General features: G+C 48.8%; 1 protein-coding gene across 1 annotated transcript in view; it reads left to right on the forward strand.

The window, feature by feature from the left end:
- The window catches only part of SYN3 (synapsin III), a 409,534-nt gene that overhangs the window by 325,666 nt on the left and 61,104 nt on the right, over nucleotides 1-22,764 (forward strand). The window contains exon 7 of the mRNA XM_045553009.1: nucleotides 17,269-17,331. Within this exon, the coding sequence (XP_045408965.1) occupies nucleotides 17,269-17,331 (63 nt within the window). The remainder of the gene's footprint in view (nucleotides 1-17,268; nucleotides 17,332-22,764) is intronic.

Below are 22,764 nucleotides of genomic sequence, written 5' to 3' on the forward strand. Positions count from 1 at the left end.
ACACCATCTCTTGTTGGAAGAACCTGCAAAGTCATGCTGTAAAAGCCATGGACACAGGGAAGCCACTAATTGGGACCATCAATGCAATCAATCATGGTTTGGGATTGTATCTAGCACTGGTGGAGCCTATATTTTTCAAAGCAAAATTTGGGAATTCAGCACTGATAACCTGACATAATATTTTCAACTGGGGCTGTCTTGGAAACTCCAGAATGAAGGTCATGCTTACACCTGCACAGGACTCCAACACAGCCTGGCTCAGCAACCTCCACTGAGCACGTGTCTGTTGAGTATCCGACCAGTTCAAAACCTGGTATTTCAGAACAGGTATAGAACTTCAGTATACATTTTGGGATCAAAGGCTGGTATTTATTAATGGGCCTTGGACTTCGTAGGATTTCAGATCTGGAAGCCATTTAAATTGATCCCTTGCGTTTTCCAAATGAATAAATTGAGATCCAGAGGTAAAGTGACTTAGCCATGATCCTGTGGTTTGATAGACCAGCGCTCTCACCTGAGCATCTTGTTCAAATGCAGACTCTGAGCAGTAGGTCTGGGGCGGGGCCTGAGATTCTGCATTTCTAACGAGAGCCCAGGTGACGCTGATGCCAACCTTTGACGATCAAGGCTGTAGACCTCACAGACTCTACAGAGAGAGGACCAGCGGAGAGGAGAGATCACAGGTAGAAGCACCTGCATTTAGAATCCTGTTATTTTACAGTCCTTCAGCTCACACCCATCGTACCAATGGGTAAGCTGAGGTTTAGAAAGGAAGTATGGTGTTGGATCTACTCCCTGAGATTTTGCAGGGGTGGACCCAATTTCCTCCATCACTAGGCAACTCTCACAGAGCTGATCTCAAGGAGTTGTGGCCCACTTTGAACATCTAGCTCTTCAAGGTAGGGGCTTCCTTTCCTTTTCTTGGGCTCTGGGCCATCTTTTCACTTGCTGGGGACTCAGCTCATGATGTTGGCTCAGGGGTCTCTAAGTCCCAGGACCTGAGATTGTCTGGTGAGTGATTTAGGAGCCTGGCAGCCTCTCTTGTTCTATTATGCAGCCTCCGAACATTCCGTCCGAAGGCCTTTTGGCACGCCACACATTTTCAAAATGAAAGGGGAAAAAAATGAACATTGCCCTTGCTCATTTGCCTAATTTAAAAGCATCTAGAAGCTTTTTTTAGAAGGGGAAAAAAAAAAAAAACCACCATCCATCTGAAACGGAGGAAGCACCTCACCAAGGAGCCGTGAGAGAAGTGGGGACATAAGTTTCGAGGGCTGATGCATTCATGGAGGAACCCCACACCCGGTTTGTTCGTTCCCAGCCCCCTTTCAGCTCGGAAACATTGCCTCTTTGGAAGCTCTTGTGCTCGGAGGAAATTGCTTTTTCCTAGGGGGAGGCCTGAGCCCTCCTCGCCCCACTCGGGCACCAGCGTCCTGCAGTTTCACACGAGCTCAGTTCAGCCCCCAGACATTTATTGAGGGGCTGCTTTACTACCCGGTGTCAGGCACTGTGCTGGGTTTATTCATTCATTCAACAAAGACCTAGTGATTTAGTGATAGGAGAGCCCCACGCTCCACTTTCATCTGCTCAGTCCACAGTGGGCTGTGGACGGGCACGGTGCCAGGCTCTGGGGACAAGGCGGGGCCGAGAGGGGCATGGCCTGGCCACACCTCGTCCAGCCAGCGAGATCCTTATTGACATACCACGAGAAACAATTGCTCACGGTGATAAGTGATCACGGTCGAGTGTGATGCTGGGAAGACAGAAATAGAAAATGTCTTGCTCAGATCCACTTCTCCTCCCGTCTATCCTGTCGCCACTCCCTTAGCCTGGTCCTCCTCCCTCCCGGCACAGCCTGGGGCCAGCGTGGAGGAGGAGGCAGCTTGACCATTGAGGCTCACAGCCAGCCTGCTCTCCGCAGACCTTGGGCGCGGCTGGGTCCCCTCCCGACCGGGCCCCACACACACCTTCCGTGTCCCCAGGCACCGGCCAGAGGGGTCCTTCCCAAACGAGAATCGAGTGGTGTCATTCCCCTACTAAAAATTCTTCACCGGGCTTCCCACTATTCGCAGGATTCAATCCAAACCTCTCAGAATAGTTTACGAGGCTTTTTTACAATTTGGCTTCAATCTACTTTTCAGCTCTGGGTCCCCCCCCCCCCGCCGCCCCCCATCATCCATCCTTCTCGCTCACTGCAGGGAACCTCCTGGGGCTCCCGGACCACTAAGAGTGAGGGCGTCTGTCTCTTAAAAGAAACCTGTTTTTTCTTGTGGAAATGTTCAAAGGTACACAAAAGCAGAGAGCATAACATGCGGAGCCTCCGCAGCCGGTGTCCAGCCCGGAACGTGCCCCCCATGCCCCTCCGGCTCCCGCTGCCACCCCACGCTGGATTATTTTAAAGCAAATCCAAGACATTATGTCCTTTCATCTGAAAATACTTCAGTATGTATTTCTGAAAGATGAAGAGAGTTCATTTTTTTTTTTTTGAGGCTCCAAATTTGTTGAGGAAAAAATGCCAAAACAGGATAACCAAATTTGTGGGGCAGTTTTAGTGTGTACATTTAACCAACCGATGTTTTCAGCACACACCCACATCCACACGCACACACAGAGTGCAAGGACTGTGTGTCCACCCGCATTTGGAGAGAGCATTAAAGAATCAATATTTGAGGTTCTTCTTAAACGTCAAGCCCTGGCCAGCCCTGCCCTCCCAGGGCACCCTCCACCAACCTCCCATGCTTGTGGTCTCCCGATGTTTCCTGAATCCTCCAGGAACTCTCTCACCTTTGTGCCTTTTTCCCCTTGTGTATGCTTCTGCCTGGAATGCCCTTTCCTCTCCTTGGCAAACTCCTGCTTGACCGGCAAAGCCCAATGCAAATGTCACCTTGTCTACTGTCCATGGTACCTCTTGCAACAACCTCCCCTCCCCCACAGATGGTCACTCTCACGGCATTTTCTTCCTCATTCTCTCAAATGTTTACATTTCTGAGTGGAAATCATCCCCCACCAGCCCATAAGCCCCTTGAGGGTAGCATCTGGCCCTCTCTGTGTGCCCCGGGGCCAGTGTCAGAGGCAAGCTGGTCCCCAAGCACGGATTCTGGCTTCAGCCTCACGGGGACAAGTTACTTAATTGAGTCTCGGTGCTCCCGCTTGTGAATTAGGCTAATACTTAGCACCAGGGCGGGCTCTCGTGCAGGTTAAATGAGATGGGTCTGTGCAGCTCCTCTGGCAGAGCCCCACATGGAGACACGGAATAATTGCTGGCCTCGGTGGTCAGGTGTCAGCAATGACTCCTTCCTTAAAAGGGCCCCAGTCTTGTCAGGGTCCCAGTAGTCTTCCCCTGTGTGAGAGATACTGGAAGTTTCCTGCCCGTCCTGCAGCGGAGCACTGTGCAGCCCGGCCCCCCTCACCTCCTGCCCCCTCGCAGGAGAGAGGGCTGGGACCCCCGGCTCCCTCCCCGCAGGTCCCCTCCACAGAAGCTCAGCCCTGTCTCATCCCCTCCTGCTCCTGGCTGGGATCCAGGCAGTGCCCTTCTCTCCCCGCCAGCTCGCACTGAACTCCTGTCATCCGCGGTCCCTGGAAACCTCGGGTGCCCGGGAAGGCTCCATCTGCCAGGGCAGACACGACCCAGGCGATGCTTCCTTCACCTGAAGAAGCCATGGAGACCCTGGCCTGTTGATCTGCCTCCACCCTGTCACCGAGATGCCGTCCCTGTCCCAGCTGGGCACCCCTCCCCCCAGTGCCGCAGATGCAGCCCCAGACCGGCCTCCTCTCCCCAGATCTCCACTCCCTGCAGACGAGCGGGGGGAAGAAGCCTGTTTTCTATCTTCTCTGAACACTGGAGTGATGTTTCAAACACAGAGGTGTTGAAAGCGGCTTTGGGGCCAACCTTTCAGAAGAACTGTCGTTCCTTCATTAGCGCCAGCGTTCCTCCATGGCTCCCTCCGCGCTTCCACCTGGCCAACTCCCTCGGCTGGGAAGAGGGGAGGCCCTGCTCTTAAGGCCTCTGTGACTCCATGCGTCTGTCGTCCCCTCCCCAACCCCGCTTCCCTACCCTGGTAGTTCTCAAGGGTCATTTGGAGGACGAAAGGACATAAATGCTTAGCAGGGCATCTACCACAGTCAGCTACCAGTAAATGCTGGGGGCAGATTTTAGGCGTCCGTCCGACCATGCTTCCCATTGGCAGTATTTTTTTCAGCATTTGTCTGGAATTTGCAGAATAAAAGGCTCTTTGGATCTGGGCAAGCACAGTATGTGTTCCATGAAAATATTTTAAAGTGGAGAAGATGGGATGGAACAGAGCTACTTCTGGATTTGGAAGGGGGCTCTGCCCCAAGTTTAAGGCTTGGTTTCATGGCTTCCTTTTATAAGCTTGTGCCTCAGTTTGCTTGTTTATAAAGTGGAAGCAATGCCCTTTGCCTTGTGTATCTCATTAATAATATCTGCAAAGACAGAGTGCAGTGGAGATTGAAGGATTTCACTGGAAATGGCACCCTGCCCACAGTCTCTGCCTCGTGGGCCTCAGTTTCCCCCTTTGTACAATGAGGGAACTCTTGCACTGGTTGGTCTGTGAGTCCCTGCCTGACAGCCACAGGTAGGACAGGGCTCATCTCTCTCTCTCTGGTCAGGGCAGACCCTGGCGTAGTGTAATGAAGAGGACTGGAGGACTCGGTGGCTGGGGTAACCCTCAAGGGGTCAGCAAATCCCTCTGCTGTGTCCACGCAGCACTGCCTGACCCCAGGCCCAGGAAGGAGCTGGAGTGAGCCTTGTCTGTCTTTCCCTTTGGGCTCAGATGGTGCTAATAATAATAGCAGCTAACGTTTATATAGCTCTCAGCACTCGACGTTCCTACATTCACTCAATGAATTCAACCGAATACTCACTGAGCACCTGCTCCATGCCGGGCAAGCAGTGAACAGAGTGTGTACCGGCATGGAAATAAACATGCAGGTAAGCACATAAGGGCAAATCTAATTTTAGCTTTGTTGGTAGGATTAAGTCCATGCTTCAAAGCTTCCTGTCTGAATGGCTTCAAAGTTAGCCACGGCATAAGAGCATTTGGAAAATCAAGGTCATTTTCGGAAGGGAGGGGGCAAGGGTCTTGTAAGGCAGAGGGAGAACCAGACATGAATTTCTCCCTTTCTCCCTGGTCATGGGCACCCAATACCAATGATTCTTGATACTTGTTTCTCTGCTCCCAACACTTCGGACACTAAATGTGTGGGTTTTCCGTACCAGGCAATTGTCCGATTCCCTGTGGACACCCACTGGGTGTCCTGCAATCAATTCAATTCTGACACTAACTGTGGAGTTAGCACAGACCCCACGGGACTGCCCCCGCTTCCGCTAGGTGCAAGCACTGGGCGCCCAGGGTACCTATACTTTTATCTGACTTGGCCACACGTCGGGGGTTCCCACGACTCCCTCCTTGTGTTTGATACTTTGCCACAATGGCTTACATGGGGAGGCATTTTACTTACATTCAAGCACATGAACAGGCTCATAGGCTGAGGTCTGAAGGGTCCTAAGCACAGCAGTTTCTGTCCCCATGGAGTTGGGGTGCGCCACCCTCCCGGCAAATGGACGTGTTCACCAACTCAGAAGCTCTCCAACCTTGTAGTTTAGGAATGTTTATAGAGGCGTGATCCATTATTACTCAGTCTCCAGCCCCTCTCTTCTCCCCGGAGGACAGAGAGTGGAGCTGAAAGTTCTAAGCTTCTCATCACTGCTTGGTCCGTCTCGTGACATCCCCCATTCCAAAGCTATCCACGACCCCACCAAGAGTTGCCTCATTAGAATAAAAGATGTTCCCAGCATCTGTATCCTTCAGGAAATTACAAGGGTTTTAGGAACTCTGTGTCAGGAACTGGGGGCAGAAACCAAACATACATTTCTTATCACGTCAGAGGCCCCTAAATATTCTCCCCTCTTAGCCCTTCTCTTTATTAACTTGTTCATGGGATGCTAAAGTCAGTAGGAAGAGCCATAGCAGAGATCTTGCCCACCCCAATAGTACTAAAGGTCTAGCTCGAGCCCTCTGCTTGCAAAGGGCTGAAGACACAGTGAGGAGTGAGGCCGACAAGGTTTGCAACACAGGATGCCCCAGCACCAGCAAGCTAGTGTTGGCTCACCAGGAAAATTCCTCCTTGCTCCCAAGTGTTAGAAACTCATGAGAGGCCTAGCTGGGTTTTGTAATTATTTCTGATCCAAGGCATTGCCAAAGCATTACCAGTGCTCTCAAAACTTGTAGGATATTCATTTGCCTTCATGGTTTGCAGTCACTGGAAACACATATCCAGGTCATTCCAAATTATATTTAAAAGTCAGACACCACCCATACAGTGGAATACTATGTGGCGATAAAAAGAAATGAAGTTCTGATACAAGCTACAACAGGGATGAACCTTGAAAACACATTCAAAGTCAAAGAAGGCAGTCACAAAAGACACCTATTATAGATTCCATGTGTATGAAATGTCCAGATTAGGCAAGTCTGTAGACACAGAAAATAGACCACTGGTTGTCAGGGGCGAGAGGGAGCCCCGGAGAAATGGGGAAGGAATAATAATATGTTTTTTTTCGAGTCACGAAAACTTTCTGAAATTAGGGGTGGTAGTTGCATAACTCTTTGAGTAGACTGTAAGCACTGCCTTGTACACTTTAAGAAGGGTGAGTTTTATGGTATGTGAATTTTATCTCAATAAAGCTATAAAATAACAGCTTTAAGGAGTTTAAAAATTCAGGCAGCATCTCTGCAGCTACGGTGAGTCAGATTCCACTAGACTAAATAAAAAGTTATACAAGATTTATAGGCTAAAAACCAGACAGGGTGCCATCATCAGAGTTTGAGTCTATTTCTGCACAGGAAAATAAGTACATAGAATCATTCTATATATGAGGAATATCAGACAAATCTATTATATCAATTTAATGGTAACTTTTAAAATAACTTCAAAACAGATATTTACAATAAATAGTACAAAATGGAAAACTTTAAAAAAGAAATGGTCATCGCTGTATCAGGTGGTAATTTGAGGGGTTTTTGGTATTGATTTTAAGTGATTGTCAGTTTACAGTAACCCCTAAAGACTTTCCAGCTAAGATCCAGATATACGTAACATGCATTTTACATGTAAACTCAAATCTTCACAATAACCTGAATTTCTGCTGTGCTTATTCCCATTTACAGACAAAATAACTAAGACTTAGAGGCTAAGAAACTACTTCCTGTAGGAAGTGACACTAACAGTATTTAAACCCGAGTCTGTCTGGCTTCAAGTCTATATCCCATCTTCCACCTCATTCCATGGCGGTCCACGAATAGCGTTTCCCTGAACCAGAGGAAATGATATCACCCTTTGCCAGAGAAAATGGCACCTGTTCTATGCAACACCAATAATAGTGCCATTAAACAAAATGTTACATTTATCTTTAATCTTTTTTTTTTTTTTTAATTAGAGACAGAGTCTCGCTCTGTCGCCTAGGTTGGAGTGCAGTGGTATAATCCTAGCTCACTGCAGCCTCGAGCGATCCTCCCACCTCAGCCTTTGAGTAGCTGGGACTACAGGTACACGCCGCCACACCCAGCTAACATGTTTTATTTTTAGTAGAGATGGGGTCTCTCTCTATTGCCCAGGCTGGTCTCGAACTCCTGGCCTCAAGCAATACCTCCGGACTCAGCCTCCCAGAGTGCTGGGATTCCAGGCATGAGCCACCACACCTGGCTTATCTTTAATCTGAAACCATATATGTGAACACAAACTGAAGCAAAGACATGTGGAGACTGGCATAGTATAATTCTATTTAGCTGTTTTCTGAAGTCACTAAGTAGAGGAACAGGAGTTTCCCATGTCAAGGATCATCTGACGTGGAAATGGGGCTATTCCCCACCTGGAGCTGGGGCGGGAACGAGACTGTCAGGGAAAGTAAATGACAGGGCAAACCCAGAGGGGGTGAGATCCTGTGGCTGCACATATGCAGGGGCCCTGCTGGTCTTCCGCACCCCGTCATTCAGGCTCATTCAGAGTCACAGTCTGGCTGGGGATGCTGTCTGCGCTGTGAACGTCACCCAGGAGGAACCTCATGAAAGACTGAGCCTGTCCTACACCATAAATATCACACGGGCAAGACCAAGAAAAGCGTATTTGCAGACCAATATTGCCATCCTATCAGTTTGTTTATTTTTGGCTATTCCGTTTCTCAGGGAAACAGGAAATGTAAGAGAAAGGAATGTTTGGTTTTTGGTAGGGCAGGTTGAGTTTAATTTTTCTAAATATGCTACCAGTATTTTTCCAAGACACACTGAGAGTAGGAGGCAGCGATGCTGAGGGTTCAGAGGTGGAATGACAAGGGCAGAGGGCCTCAGGCTGGGCAGTGAGACCGCAGGCCTCAGTCCCCAAACATTCCCCCGGCCCTGCTGTGTGCCTGGCCTGGGTCTAGGGCAGGTATGAGAAGGAGGAAGGCAGGCAGGATCTCACCGGGGTGGGTGGTGAGACCGTTCGTTGACTGAGGCTGGGGTCCAGGAAGAGGAGAGAGCACTTTTGGCGGGCAGTTTGTGCAGCTGTTTGGAAATGCTGAGTTGCAGGTGCCCGCGGGTCCACCTGGGGGTCGGGTCAGGGGCAGGTCTGTAACTCAGGAGGGGCCTGCGTGTCCAGCGATGAGCAGCAGCAGACACAGACCCCCAGCTTCTCGTGGAGCTTACAGTCTAGTGAGGGCATCGCGGCTCCTCGAGCAATCGCACAGGTGAATTCAAAAGTGGCAGAAGAGCTAAGGAGAGAGAGGTGAGCAGGCTGTGACCTAGGCAGGAAGGAGAAAGCCAGCTCCTTGGGGAAGTGACAGGGGAGCTGCCAGCTGGAGCATGGGTAAGAGTTGACTGAATGAAGAGGAGCAGGGACTGTGTTCCAGGCAATGACAGCAGCACATACAAAGGCCCTGTGGCCAGAGGGAGCAGAGCTGGTGTCAGGGTCAGTGAGAAAGCCAATGAGGCTGGGACAGAGAGGCGGATGGGGGAGCCGGGGTAAGATGGGGCCAGACCATTCAGAGTCCCGGAAGCCAAGGGTGGGAGGTTTGTCTTGACATATTTTGTCTTTACATGTTTATTCATCTAGGTGGCATTTTGTAGATTTGTCACAGCATGAAGGGATTGGAAAGGACTTTCAAAGGTCACTCTGCCCATTCTGCTCCCTCCTGACAGCAGCGTCTTTACGTGCAGTGCTTAAAATTCCAAGGAGAGCCTGTCAGATACAACATACCAAGGTTAAGCTTTATTAAGCAGCTGTCCGGATGTTTCTGTTCTCGCTTTGAAGGTATCTTTTTTAAATGCCTGTAACAAACCCCATTTCCGAGCTGCCCCATTTCTGTCAAAGGCGTCATCCTGCTCCCTGTTCACAACCTGGGCCTCAGGCTTCCTTCCCCCTTCCCTCCCCTTCCTGCTTCCAAGGAGCGACTGATCAGCCATTGACGTGCCCCTGACGTGGAGGGGACAGGAGCAAGGGCGCATTGCCATCCTCCTCCGTGCCAGACCCTGGGCATCCCCTACTGCCTTTCAAGCCTCTCCACCAGCAGGGACCAACTCCTCTGTGACCGGCACCCAGCATAACGTGGATTCCTCCCATCCATCAGTGGGATCCCAGTGATCTTCCTATTTGGGGGATGCGGAAACTGGTCACAGAGTGGCCAGTGACTTGTCCAAGAGCTCATAGCCATAAGTGTGGGAACCAGAAGTGAACTTGGGTCCTTCTGGCTCCAAAGTCCACACTGCTGCCGCCTTGCCCTGCCCTGCTCAGTTGTGACAGTAGCCGGTCCTGTCCTAACAGGTCTGCTGTCCCCTACTCACACATTCCAGTGAAATCAAATGCGTGGACCCAGTTCTGGGCACACGGGAAACACTCGATGGCCGCAGCCGGGTTGTCCAGAGGCGGCACCACGCGGAGCAAGGGCAGCGGCCCTGGCTGAACCCTAGCTCCTCCGCTTCCTTGTGAGTGAGCTTAGACAAGAAACTTCACCTCTCTTTGCCTTTATTTCCTTGCACATAAAATGGAGCAGAAATAGGAGCTACCCCATAGAACTGTCAAGAGGCATAAACGAGGCAACATATGCAAAGTGGTTATCACCGTGCCTGGCGAGCACTAAAAAATGGGACCTGTCATTACCAGAGATTCCAGAAGAACCTTCCTCAAACCTGCCTCGTGCACATCTGCCTCACAGTATCCAAACCCTCTGCAGCCCCATGTCCAGACTCCTACCTCTGGTGCTGGGGCCCCCACAAGCTTGTGACCCCCCTCTGTCCTCCCTAATCCCCACTGCCTCCCCAACAAACCTTCCATTTGAATCAACCTTATCAGCTCCTTGTCCCCCAGTTCTTTCTGACTCTTTGCATGGGACATCTCCCACCTGTCGTGGGAGGCTTCGTCTAACACCCATGCGGTCTGCTGTGTGCAGGGCCCCGTGTGGTGCCTGGAGATACAGTGGTAACAAAACAGCAAAGGCTTCTACCCTCAGAGCACCTATAGGGGGTGGAGAAATGGACATATAATTGCAATGGTGGCTGGCACCAAGAAGGGAGAGTTCGAGTTCGGGGTCAGTCGAGAAGATAACAGAAAGCACCTACTTTAAACCAGTGGCCAGGGAGGACTCTCCGGGGACAGAGCATTTCAGCTGAGGCATGAAATATGAGAAGGGACTGGCCTAGGAAAGAGTGTGAGGACGAGTCTTTCAGGGGAAGGGAGCAGCATGTGCAAAGGCCCTGTGGCTGGAGGGAGCAGGGTCCATTCAGTAGAGCGCAAAAAGGCCAGTGGGTTAGAACATGGCTGGAAGGCAGAAGTTGGGATGGGGAGGAGGGAGACACACAAGATGAAACAGAACAGGGAGGTGCCAGGCAGCTCAGGTGGAGCCTCGTAGGCAGGGAATGGAGGCCCACGCCTCCTTGAAGCTTCCCAGACTTCTTCAGTCTTTGATTTCCTCTGCCAGATTCTTCTTGGCCTTGCTTTTCCCATCACTTAGCCAGGACCAGACACTGTATGTATTTAAGTCTCCAGAGTCAAGAATGTAGGGGGAATGGCCTCCTGTGGCGGGCACTGCTCCAGACCACCCTGAAGTCCTGGTTCTCCGATTCTGGTTGGAGAGGAGGAGGAGGAGGTTGGTACAACACTGACCTGGTCGCGCACTGTTCTGGCTCTAATCCTCCCAAGGGAACACCCAGCGTGAGCACTGGGCCGCCTCCACTTATTTGGGTTCTTTGAGTACTTTTGAATAAAGCCCTTATCAGGGTGGGGATCTCTGTTTTCCAAAATTGATCTGCCCCTTCGAACAGGATGTCGGGCCTCTCACGCCATGGGGCAGTGCTGAACTCTGGAGTGCCCCGGGGCATGTGAGCGGGACAAGGAGCCTGTGAGAGGCTGGTGCAGACCTCGCCGTCCCCACGGGAACTAAATAAAACTATTGTTGGGAAGGGAAGAGAGAAAATAGCCCCGACAAGATGTTTTTTGTCCTCCGTGACCTGTCTGTGTTTGGGGAGGGGCTGGCACGTTGCAGAGGAGTGGAAATGGGAATGGCCTTTGAAAGCCATTCGAACAGCTTGGAAGGGGGGAGGGCGACGGGGCGAAGACAGGCGACAGGGGTGGCAGGGGAGCAGCTGCACCACTCTTCACTGTCTGACCCTGGGCAAATAGCTTCTCCTTACACACAGTGTGGGGGAGGGAAAGGATGCTAACATATATAAAGTGCTTGGTCCCATTCCTGACATGACACTCAATAAATGTCATCATTATCAGCCTGGGGGTAATACAATGCGTGCAGTACCGTGGCTCCCACTTTCACTTCTTGAGCTCTAACCACTGACTTCAGAAACCTTAAGAATGTCTCCAAATTCTACTGCTTCCCCCTTTGAAAAGCTGTAGGCCTGGCCTCTAGGAATTAAAGCACTAGCTCATAAAGATGTGTACAAAGATGGTTAGTGAAGTCTTGCTAAGTAGGAGGGGCGAGAGAGAAAATGTATAACACAAGTGTCCATTAATAGAAAATAACTGAAGAATTGCAGCTCGTGTACATGCATAGATCATGCAGCTATCAAAAAGCTACTGGGTTAGGACCGTAGTTATTGCCATGGGAGAAGGGGTGTGTATGGTGTGATATTAAGTGATAAGAGAAATGTTTGAAAAAAAATTCCTGGCCTGGGGAAGGAGAGTAGAGAAAGATACAAGAAAAGTCTGCAGCAAAAATAGAAAAACACGTAATGGTATCATTTTAAGTGAGAAGATAGATGTAAAATTCTATCTCTAATATTATTATAGAATATCCTGTGGTGCTTTATTGGACATACAAATGAGGATTATAAAGTAATATGCACCAATACAAACACTGATTTGATTAGCTGATGAGATTGCAGACAATTCTCATCTTGAATTTCTATGGTCATTTTAATACTATTATTTCAATAAAGAAGTGTCACTTTACAAAAAAGAAAAAAGAAAAGCTCCTGGGAGTGCCCCCGCTTCCTCTACTGTCCCCTTCCCCGTCAAGGCCCAACCAGAGGCACTTAGAGTTTGTTATAATCAATCCCAAATTGGTCTCTGGCCCTTCAGTCTCCCCTGGTACAAATCTATCCTGCCCCCGGCCAGCAGGTCACTCTCCTGCTCTCGGACCGTCGTACTGCCCCACGGTCCACCCAAGCAATGAACTTTTCCCTTTGGCTTTCAAGGCCCCCAGTAATCTTGTCCCAAATTGGCTCTTCTTTCTCTTTAGCACCAGCCCAGAGTCTTGCAGTCATACGTGCTTGTAAGAAGAACGCCATTTCCAGCGAATCAAAGTTAAAAATGGCAAAGAAAATTTTCCCCTAGTATCATGAAAACTCATTGTTTTAAATGAATTTTTGAAATGTTTTCTTTGAAATATCTTAAAAATGCTCAGATTTTTCTAGATTGGCTTTCTGTGTCCTATAAATCCAGATACAGCTTCTACTCCCACTATTTCTGACGACTAATATATTTCTCTGATTTTATTTTAGCAGGCTGGAGAAAGGCACTCAGTTCAAATATCTAAGTCTGTTTAGCAAGCATGTCCAAAATAGCTTTATTGCAGATAAAATCATGTTAAGTATCATAAAATAAATCCTTCCTTCCTATGGGTCTTTGTTTACTAGGGGTCATGAAGAATCTAAGCACCCACCTTGGGAAGACCACCGAACTCTGCACCATTCACCCCTTGGGGGGATTCTGTCCTTGTCAGAGCCTCCATTTCCCATGGAGACTCGTGCATGGCTCCAACCCCTCCCACCGGCCTGCCATGCTTCTTTGCTCCGTATCAACCAGATGAGAAGCCCTTGATGGGCAAAATTCTTGTCTCAACCTTCTGTGTGTCCTACACAGCTCAAAACCCGGAGCTAGCCCGTAGTTCTCGCTCAGTTAGTGCCCTCTGAATTGATTTGATTTGATATTATTTTATTGATCATTATCATGGTGGAAAAGCATTTGTCAAACGCCAGAGATGCACATGCTCCCCCGAGAAGTGTGCCTTGGTGGAGAGAGTGCTTGCTTGACAGTCAAAACACACGAGCTCCACTTCTGGGTGTGCTATTGTGCATCATGAAAACAATCACGTCACTCCTTGGGCTTTGGTTTCTGTAAAGACACGTGTGTTAGTTTTCTATTGCTACCCTAACAAATCACCACAAATTTAGCAGCTTAGATGAGCACTTCCTTATTATCTGACAGTTCTGCACGCCAGAAGCCCAGCGTGGCATGACAGGGTTCTCGTGAGGCCAAAATCAAGGTACCTGCATGCAGCATCCTCCTCTGGGGCTCAAGATTCTCTTCCAAGGTTACTCTCATTATTGGCAGAATCCGGTACCTACAGTGACCATAGGTCTGAGGTCCCCATTTCCTTACCGGCCGTCAGCCAGAGGCTGCCTTCAGCGCGTGGAGGCTGCCCACATTCCTTCTCTCATGGCCCCCTTCGTCTCAAAACAGCAACAGCGTGTCGAATTTTTTTCATGCTTTAAATCTCTCTGACTCCCTCTTCTTCCACCAGCCTGAGAAAGTTCTTTGCTTTTAAGGGCTTGTGTGATCAGATTAGGCCCATCCAGATGATGTCCCTATTTTAACGTCATCTGTGCCGTGTAACATAACACTGTATGGCAATATCATCCCACAGGCTTCAGTGACTAGGGGGTGACATCTTGGGGGACGTTCCTAGAAATTCTACCTACCACAACACAACAACATGGGGGTTCAGTAAGGTTATTGATTAGATTCTTTCAGATTGAAATTGCCAACTGGTAATCACCTCTGCCAGCACCCTCTGGCATGGTCAGACTTCATGCCATCCCTGCCCTTCTCAGCAGATGCTGCCAGGCCAGAGCGTCTGCTCTCCTTCCTCAACCATCCAGTCATCCCCGATCTCTCCCCTCACCCCTGCAGAGCCACAGTCAACGCCTTCCTGCCCTTGCTTCTACTTTATACTTCAGGTTTTAGCACCGCTTGATGCTAAGCAGTTTTACATTCCTTATTTCTTCCTCCTCCCAAAATTCTGCGAGTTAGGCATGATCATCCCCACTTGGCAGATTAGAAACGTGAAGTTCAGAGAGATTAAATATGTAGCCCAGGATTAAACAGAGACTGAGTGGCATGACAGAGCTGCTGACCCTCCAGCATCCACGCTCTTCCCACTTCCCACCAGTGCAGCATGACCAGGCTCGGGGGGAGGGGAGAGAGCACCCATTTCCCCTGTCCTTGAGCTCCACCTGAAAATGAGATGGAAACTGAAGCAGTTCTACCTAAGGTCTGCAAGGGTGGCTGGGTGTGATGATTGTGCCAGATAACAGAAGCCCCTTGGTGAAAATGCACCCGTTGATTCCACTTCACATTAGTCAGATTGATGAATTATAAGTCTTTTGACCACAAATATTGGAAGCTCTATCCCTGCCCCTGAGAGCGTATTTAGAGAGCAGTTTGGCAATATTTAGGCGAGCATTCCCCAGACTCAGTGGTTCCACCCCTGTGCATGTGCCCTAGAGAACTCTCCAGCATGTTCAAAGGGGGTAATGGTCAAGGATGTTTGTAGTAGTATGGTTCATGATTGGAAAAAATAGAAACCACCTCAATGTTCATCAGCAGGAAATAAATAAATGGTGATATGTTCATGGAATGGAATAATATGTAGCCATAAAAATGAATCAGAGCTATACGTATCAGCGTATGTGAAGCTCACAAACATAATGTGCACAAAAAAGTTGTATAAGAATAGATTTTTTGATACTACTCACATAAATTTAAAAATGTATGATATATATTACCTGGGAATGGTATATAACAGTAAACTTACGAATATGTGCAAGAGAATAATAAATACAGAATTTATATGATGGTTACCTCTGAGAAGAGAAGGAACTGTGATCAGAAAGAAATTTATCAGAGCTTCAGCTGTTCAGGCAATGTTTTATTTCCTAAGCAAGATGATGTTCATAGTCATCTCTTTTTAAGGCTTTTTTCACACATGAACTATTTCACGATAACGATTAAACTAACAAATAGTAGCCACCAGATGCATCTCATCACAGAATATTAAGTGGAAAAAGCAGGAAACAAAATTGAATACGCACTATACTCCCAATTTTGTAAAAACAGAATAAATCAAGAGAAAAACAAATATAGATTTTTGTAAAAGACCAGCAGATAATACACCAAAGCTGTTAGAAGTGTGAAGATGATTTTTATTGTCTTCTTTATACTTAACACTTTGTTATATTTTTCAAGTTTTTTATAGTGAGTACATATTGCTTTTGGAATCAAAATCAAATATTGCTTTTCTTTAAACACAATATTTATTCACCCTAGACACCAGGGTATGATACATTTTAGCCTGAAATCAGGGGAAGATAAAACTTATTCAACGGCTACTGCAGGCCGTCCTCATGCTATCCCTTAACGGGAACTGTTCACATCAAGCTTGGACGCTGACAGATCCAAGTTCAAGTTACAGCTCCACCCCTCCCCAGCAACTGACTTGGGTCTCGACTTTCTTATCTCTAAAATGGTAATAAAATTCCTTCCCCGATTGCCTCAAGGGGCCATTGTGGGGGGAAAATGAGACGATGGTCACAGAATGGCTTTGTAACCCACAGCCAGCCCTTCTGCAGTGGCACAGCGGCTACCTCATGACAGACCGGGCTCTAGACACCAGGACGGCAGGGCTGGGTTCCTCGGGGGGCCCACAGTGTACAAGGACAGACAGCGCTGTCAGCAGACTGTGCAGGGGAGTGGGTCATAATGACCCCTGGCTGGGAGTGGTCCAAGTGAAGGGAGTGATATCATCGCTACATAAATAGGAGGGATAACCTTTGCCTTCAAGCAACTCAAAATGTACTTCTAGAAACCAAGCAAACACATCTCAAACAGTATACAAACACATGAAACAGGAAAAGCACAGCTTAGGTTAGAGTCCTGGCTCCCTGGCTCCCTAGGGAGGTGACGGCGAGTGTGGATGGGCACACAATCTTTCCATCCCAGCTCTCCCCGCCTGTCACAGGGAGAAGTGTGCACACCTCAGGAGTCTGCCGAGAGGACTGACTGAAGCACCTCCCCTGGATCGGGCAATGTTCTAGGAGCTGGGGACGCAACAGGGGACCAACCAGGCAAGGCTGCTGCCCTCGTAAATGTAACTCTCTAAAGGAGAAAATACAGGGCAGTCGCTCAGCACGGAGCCCGACATGGTGCAGCCACTAAAGGTCTGTGCTGGTGGCAGGCATGGCTAGTGTTACTAGGAAACGGCGTACAGTAGCCTGGACAGGCTTAAGGGAGGTAATGAGAGTTTCCAGGTAGTTGAAGTGCTGTTGCAGGGAATGATGAAGCTGCCATTCACTGAGTGCTACTCGTGTAATAACTCACTCAATCTTTGCAGCAACCCGGTGGGGTGGGTACTATTATCATCCCTATTTGACAGGTGAAGAAACTGAGGCACAGATCAAGGCTATGGCTTGTCTGGTTGCACAGCCGTAAAGCCAGGATTTAAAACCCACTGGTTTGCACCACTGTACTGTCTCTCTACAGATTGGTGGATGCCCCAGGTAAGCTGGCCTTAAGAGCTCAGAGCTTCTTCTGGAAGCCAAAATTGCTGACACTTCGGGTGTTTGAGCTGTGGCATCTCTCAAAGCATTCATGTGGGGATTCCTGATGATATCAGACAAATGGATCTTTCTACAGAACAGGCAGTGCCCAGCGCCCTGGTGGCAATGCTCTGAGATGCTATCAGTGACTTCCTCTTGTCTCTTTCAGGTCACAGCCCCACACTTCCCCGTGGTGATCAAGCTGGGACATGCCCACGCTGGAATGGGAAAGGTATGAGATCAGCCCTTACATTCACAGTGGATATACGGACAGATTTCCCAGCCTAGCTGTTCCCCCGCCTCCGTCCCCCAGAACAGCATGGGTAAAAGAACCCACAGGACATCTCCCTCCCCTTCCCAACTGTTAGGTTCGTCTATGTGGATGTTCCCTGGTCCCCCGGCTCCCAGTGTCAAGAATGAGTACGGGCACGGAGTCGAGCCAGTGACGAGGGATCACAAACAGAGCAACTTAATACAAACAGTTTATCACATAAAAGAAAGAATGAAAGTAAAGGAAGCTACACAAAGGGAAAATATGCTCCAGAGAGAGTGAAACGGGTCAGTCTTCACTAGGGGAGAAAGATGCCAGAGGCTGAGCAAGTGCTGCCTTTTATAAGCCCCTTGGTTTGTCCCGCCTTCCCCCTGGCAGGATTGGTTGCTGTTTCCCGCCTTTGGGGGTGATTGACAGGTTGGTGTTACATAACACATCACATGGCAGGTTACATAACAAGGTAGATTATATAACAGTTCCCTTCCTGCCCATGTGTCTTTTCTAGAATTCTCCACGAAGCTCCACCCGTTATGTTAATTAGATGGAGCTGTAAGTCAGTTAAAGGTTACTAGGAACTTTTTACTGTGTGTTCCCACCAGGGAACAGTTCCTAGCTGCAATTTGGTTCCCAGTAGAGTTTGGTTCCTGCTCTCCTCCCTCAGCCACCTCCTTGCCACCTGTCTACCATCCACCAGACCTAACACAACCACCTTCCTCAGAGCTCCTTTTGCACAGAACATCCCTCCGGCTCAGCCTGTGTTTGGCAAACTCTACCTGGAATTGCTAGCTAATCATTCTCCATGATCATGGCTTAAGGGAAGTGGATGTAAAGCATGTTATAGACCATGATCTCTTGTGAGGGGTCGCTGTCATCATCTCCACAGGCATGCTGGGAGCTCACATCTTACTCATCTCTTTACCACCTGCAGGGCAGGTACCTAGAAAGGGGAAAATGCACATGGCTCCATGGAAGAAGCTCCTGGAGTCAGTTAGCTTCTGCAAAAGTAAATAATGTATTTTACGGTCACAAGTGACATCCTGATAAACTGTATTGGTCAGACTCTCTCAGTTGCAAGTGTCTAAACCCAAATCACATTAGAGAGAAAAAGAAAATTGATTAGTTCAAGAGATCAGGACGTCTGAGATGGTTCTTGATAGATTTGGGCAGAGCTGGATGCAGGAGCTCAGATGAAAAGGTTGGAGCTTGGTCTTGTTCTGTCTCTTGGCTCTGTTCATCCCTACCTGGCATTTCTTCAGAGAGCCAAAATGGCTATGAGTCACCCACCCTGGTCCCTAAGCTCGCCATCCCAAAGGAATAAAGACCGTCTTTCTCTCCAGCATCTCTGTATCTAACCTCATGGAACCACACTGGGGTTGATGTGCCAGCCCCAACAAGGCAATGCGGAGGTGATTCAGCCTCATTCAAACCATATGCCCCACAGGAAAGGCAAATTCTACTCCTACATAAGAGAGCTGGAGTGTGGGTGCATTGGGGGGAATTTGGGGGAGGCTACCACGGTCCACCTTGGTGCCATCCCCATTGGAGGGACCTGAGCCCAACACGACACCCTGCCCAGTGGGCCCTAGATAAAGTGCAGCGGGGGCTAAACAGTGTGGGACTGAGTAGAAACCTCACTGTGAATAGGCCCACCCAGGCAGGACAATTCTGCACCTCACTCTGTGTTCTTCCCCACCCTGTTGTATCTTCTGCATCATCTCCCACCTAAACGTATCCCCTTCAGGCAGCAGAGAAGGGAAAGGGCCAGGCAGGTCGGGGCATGACCCACAGCTCTGATGTGTGTGAAGTTCCCGTCTAACCTCAAGTGATGATAATTCTAGTAGCTGTCTTTAAAATGAATCATCCCTGCAGACTCCATCTCCCTCGAAAGTACACACCATGAAGACAGGGGCTTCTGTCCGGCACACAAGAGACCCCATTTCTTGGCCAGGTGGATGAATGAATGAACTCCTCTTTTGCTCCTACCCTATGTCTGTCTGTTCCCCATCCCCTCTCCCCCCATTCCTTCCTCTACCCTGCATACATCTCCAGCCCCCTCCACTCTGCTGAAGCCACCCTCCCCATTGTCCACAATGATCCTCTGTCCCTAATTCAGCAGGCACTTTTCTGTTCTTAACAGAATCAGTCTCTCTCTCTCTTTCTCATTTAAAGCTGTCAGCCATCCCTTCTGTCCCCAAACCCTCCCTCCAGTGCATGCTCCCCTCCCAGCTTTCCTCCTCTCTTTCTCTGGCCACTCTTCATGGTCCCCTGCAAGGACTTTTCTTCCTGTGCCATCCCTAACCATGGCTATTCTACCTGCACACACTGTCTGAGCACCCTCCTGGCTCCCTTGGCTTCAGCTGCCATCCAGTCACCAATGGCACCCAAGTCACATTGCCTCTCAGAGCATCAGGCCTGAGTATCCAGTCACCTCCTCCACATCTCCACCTGGCTCCCAGGGAAACCTCGGACTCTACACATCCCAGAGCAGGCCCGTTAGCTCCCCAGATAGCCGGCTCTCCCTACCTTTCCTCCTCCTCCTCCTCCTCCTGTGACTTCCATCTCTGTGGCAGGAGCCACCAGTCACTCATTTGCCCCAAAACAGGAACCTGGGAGTCATCTCCCCCTTGTCCATGTCCAAATGGTCCCCAGGTCTTGTCAGTTGCCCCTTATCAGTGTTCCTCTGACCTGTCCCTTTGTCTCTGCCCACTGCCACCTTCTTGGGCAGCTCAGGTAAAGCCAGAGGGTTCCCAAGAATTGAATCTGTCTCTTAAGTTTAAAATAATCCCCAACAGGACATATAATGAAGGAAATACTGATAGAGATCAATGCCATGCTCAGGGGAGGGGGTGTCTCTGAGAAACTCAGGCCCAAAAGGGACTCCCAAAATGTGGAAAACGGGGCACATCTCCAAGGATAAAAACCGCCACCAACCAGAATAAACTGAGGTTTGCAAAAATGCTGAGATCAAGGGAAAAGGACTTTTTTCTCCTTAATGTTTAGAATGAGGAAACTTGCAGGAACAGTCTGGACACGTTGGCTAAGCAAATGATGTCATGTTTATGGCTGAGAGAGAGAAAAACAAAACTGGTCCCTCCTGCAGTATATCCACCTCCTCTCCAGAAGGAATACAGTCTGTCTGGAGATAAGCAGGGAGACCATGCCTGGAAGAAAACTCACAAGGAGACTACCAGTGAGCTCAACGTTGCTCGAACTCCACCCAGGGCCCCGGGGTGCAATCACTGACCTCCCTCAGTTACACTTTACTCCTTTGTCCCCGGGGGCCTACTCCGAGCTGAGCATCGGAGGAGCAGTAGGACCCAGTCCCTGCCCTCGAGGACTCGGGGAGGTAGTCACAGGAATAAATAAGTAGAATGTGTTGTGGGGGCCTTGTGGAAGGCCATGCAGACAGGGTGGGGCTCAGAGGAATGATCTTAATCCCATGTAGGGTATGAGAAGATAGAAAAGGCATCCTAGGAGAATGGAGGCTTGAGCTGGAGAGACAGGCAGGAGGCCTGCAGTGGCCCTGGTGGTTAAGTAAGAGCTGCCAGGGAGAGGAGCAAGAGCAGCTGGTGAGAAGAGACCTGTGGCACAGGGACCTGCGTGGGCTGGCGTGCCTGGAGACTGAAGGAGCCCTAGCAAACATGGAGGACCAGAAGGCAAGAGATGGACCAATACCCCTTGCATTAAACAAAGAACAGTCGGTGTCACATGGCACAGACATCAAAATAGAGTAAAGGGTCACACTCACAGGGAACACCGTGAGACCTTTAGAAGCCAGTCAGATTAGACAAGTGGTGGCGGGGGGAGCTTCTGCCCCCCAAGGGCATTCGGCCATGTCTAGAGACAACTGAAGTTGTTATAACTTGAGCAGCGGGCCGCTGGCATCTACCAGGTAAAGGCCCAAGATGCTGCTAAACATTCCACAATCCATAAAACAGCTTCCCCCGCAAAGAATTATACCACACAAAATGTCATCCCTTATCTGTGGGGGATGTGTTCCAAGGCCCTAAGTGGATGCCTAAAACCTCCAATAGCACCGAGCCCTGTATATACTATGTTTTTTCCTATACATACATACCTATGATAAAGTTTAATTTCTAAATTAGGCACGATACTCTTGTCCTTGGGGGCCATTATGAAGTAAAATAAGGGCACACCACAGTACCTCGACAGTCGATCTGGTAGCCGAGATGGCTACTAAGTGACCCCCAAGAGGGCAGTGTGCATGGTGTGGAGACGCTGGACAAAGGGGTGATTCGTGTGGGATGGAGAGGGACGGTGCAAGATTTCATCACACTGCTAAGAATGGTGCACGATTTAAAACTTAGGGATTTGAATTGTTTATTTTGGGAATTTTCCATTTAACATTTTCAAACCGAGGTTGACTGAGGATAATTGAAGCCACAGATAAGGGGGGAGTACTGTAGTGTCAAGGATGAGAAACCCTGAAAAAAACTAACTAACTTTATTACCTTTACTGACAGTTGTACCAGACTAGAAACCAGAGGAAGCAGTGGTGACAATAGTTCAACGTGTTTCCAAGTATGCTCCTGAGAATTATAATTATTCAGGATGCTAAAGTCTATTTGGGTCATATAGGTTTGGAGAACTCTGTGTTAAAGTAAGTTTTTAGTGCAGAACTTTTCAAAGTCATAAATTTGGTCATATATGTTGTGGGAGTACAAGTACTTGGAAAAGTAAGCAGAAATCCCCAGATTTATCTGACCCCAGAAACATTTAACCATTTTTTATAGAGGTGGTTGTTCCTTTATTAATTTGTGAGAACTCTTCACATACAAAGAACATTAATCCTTTGTCATCTTTGCAACTATTTTCTCCTTTTAACAATTACACATCCATCTTGTTATTCAGTGTTTAGTGATTTTTAAAGTTTTTTTATTTTTTTTTATTTTTTTATTTTTTTTTTTGAGACAGAGTCTCGCTTTGTTACCCAGGCTAGAGTGAGTGCCGTGGCGTCAGCCTAGCTCACAGCAACCTCAAACTCCTGGGCTTAAGCGATCCTACTGCCTCAGCCTCCCGAGTAGCTGGGACTACAGGCATGTGCCACCATGCCCGGCTAATTTTTTTCTATATATATTTTTAGGTGTCCAGATAATTTATTTCTATTTTTAGTAGAGACGGGGTCTCGCTCAGGCTGGTCTGGAACTCCTGACCTCGAGCGATCCACCCGCCTCGGCCTCCCAGAGGGCTAGGATTACAGGCGTGAGCCACCGCGCCCGGCCTAAAGTTTTTTTAAAGCAGTCAAATGTTTCCGTCTTTGGAGGCAGTATGTTCTAGCAGCTAAGGGTGTTGATTTGAATTTAGGTTACACCACTTGTTAGTCGTGAGACCTTAGATAAGTTACCTGGCCACCCCCCACCTTAGCTTCTTCTT

Source organism: Lemur catta, chromosome 6 (genome assembly GCF_020740605.2).
Source record: "Lemur catta isolate mLemCat1 chromosome 6, mLemCat1.pri, whole genome shotgun sequence".
NCBI lineage: Eukaryota > Metazoa > Chordata > Mammalia > Primates > Lemuridae > Lemur > Lemur catta.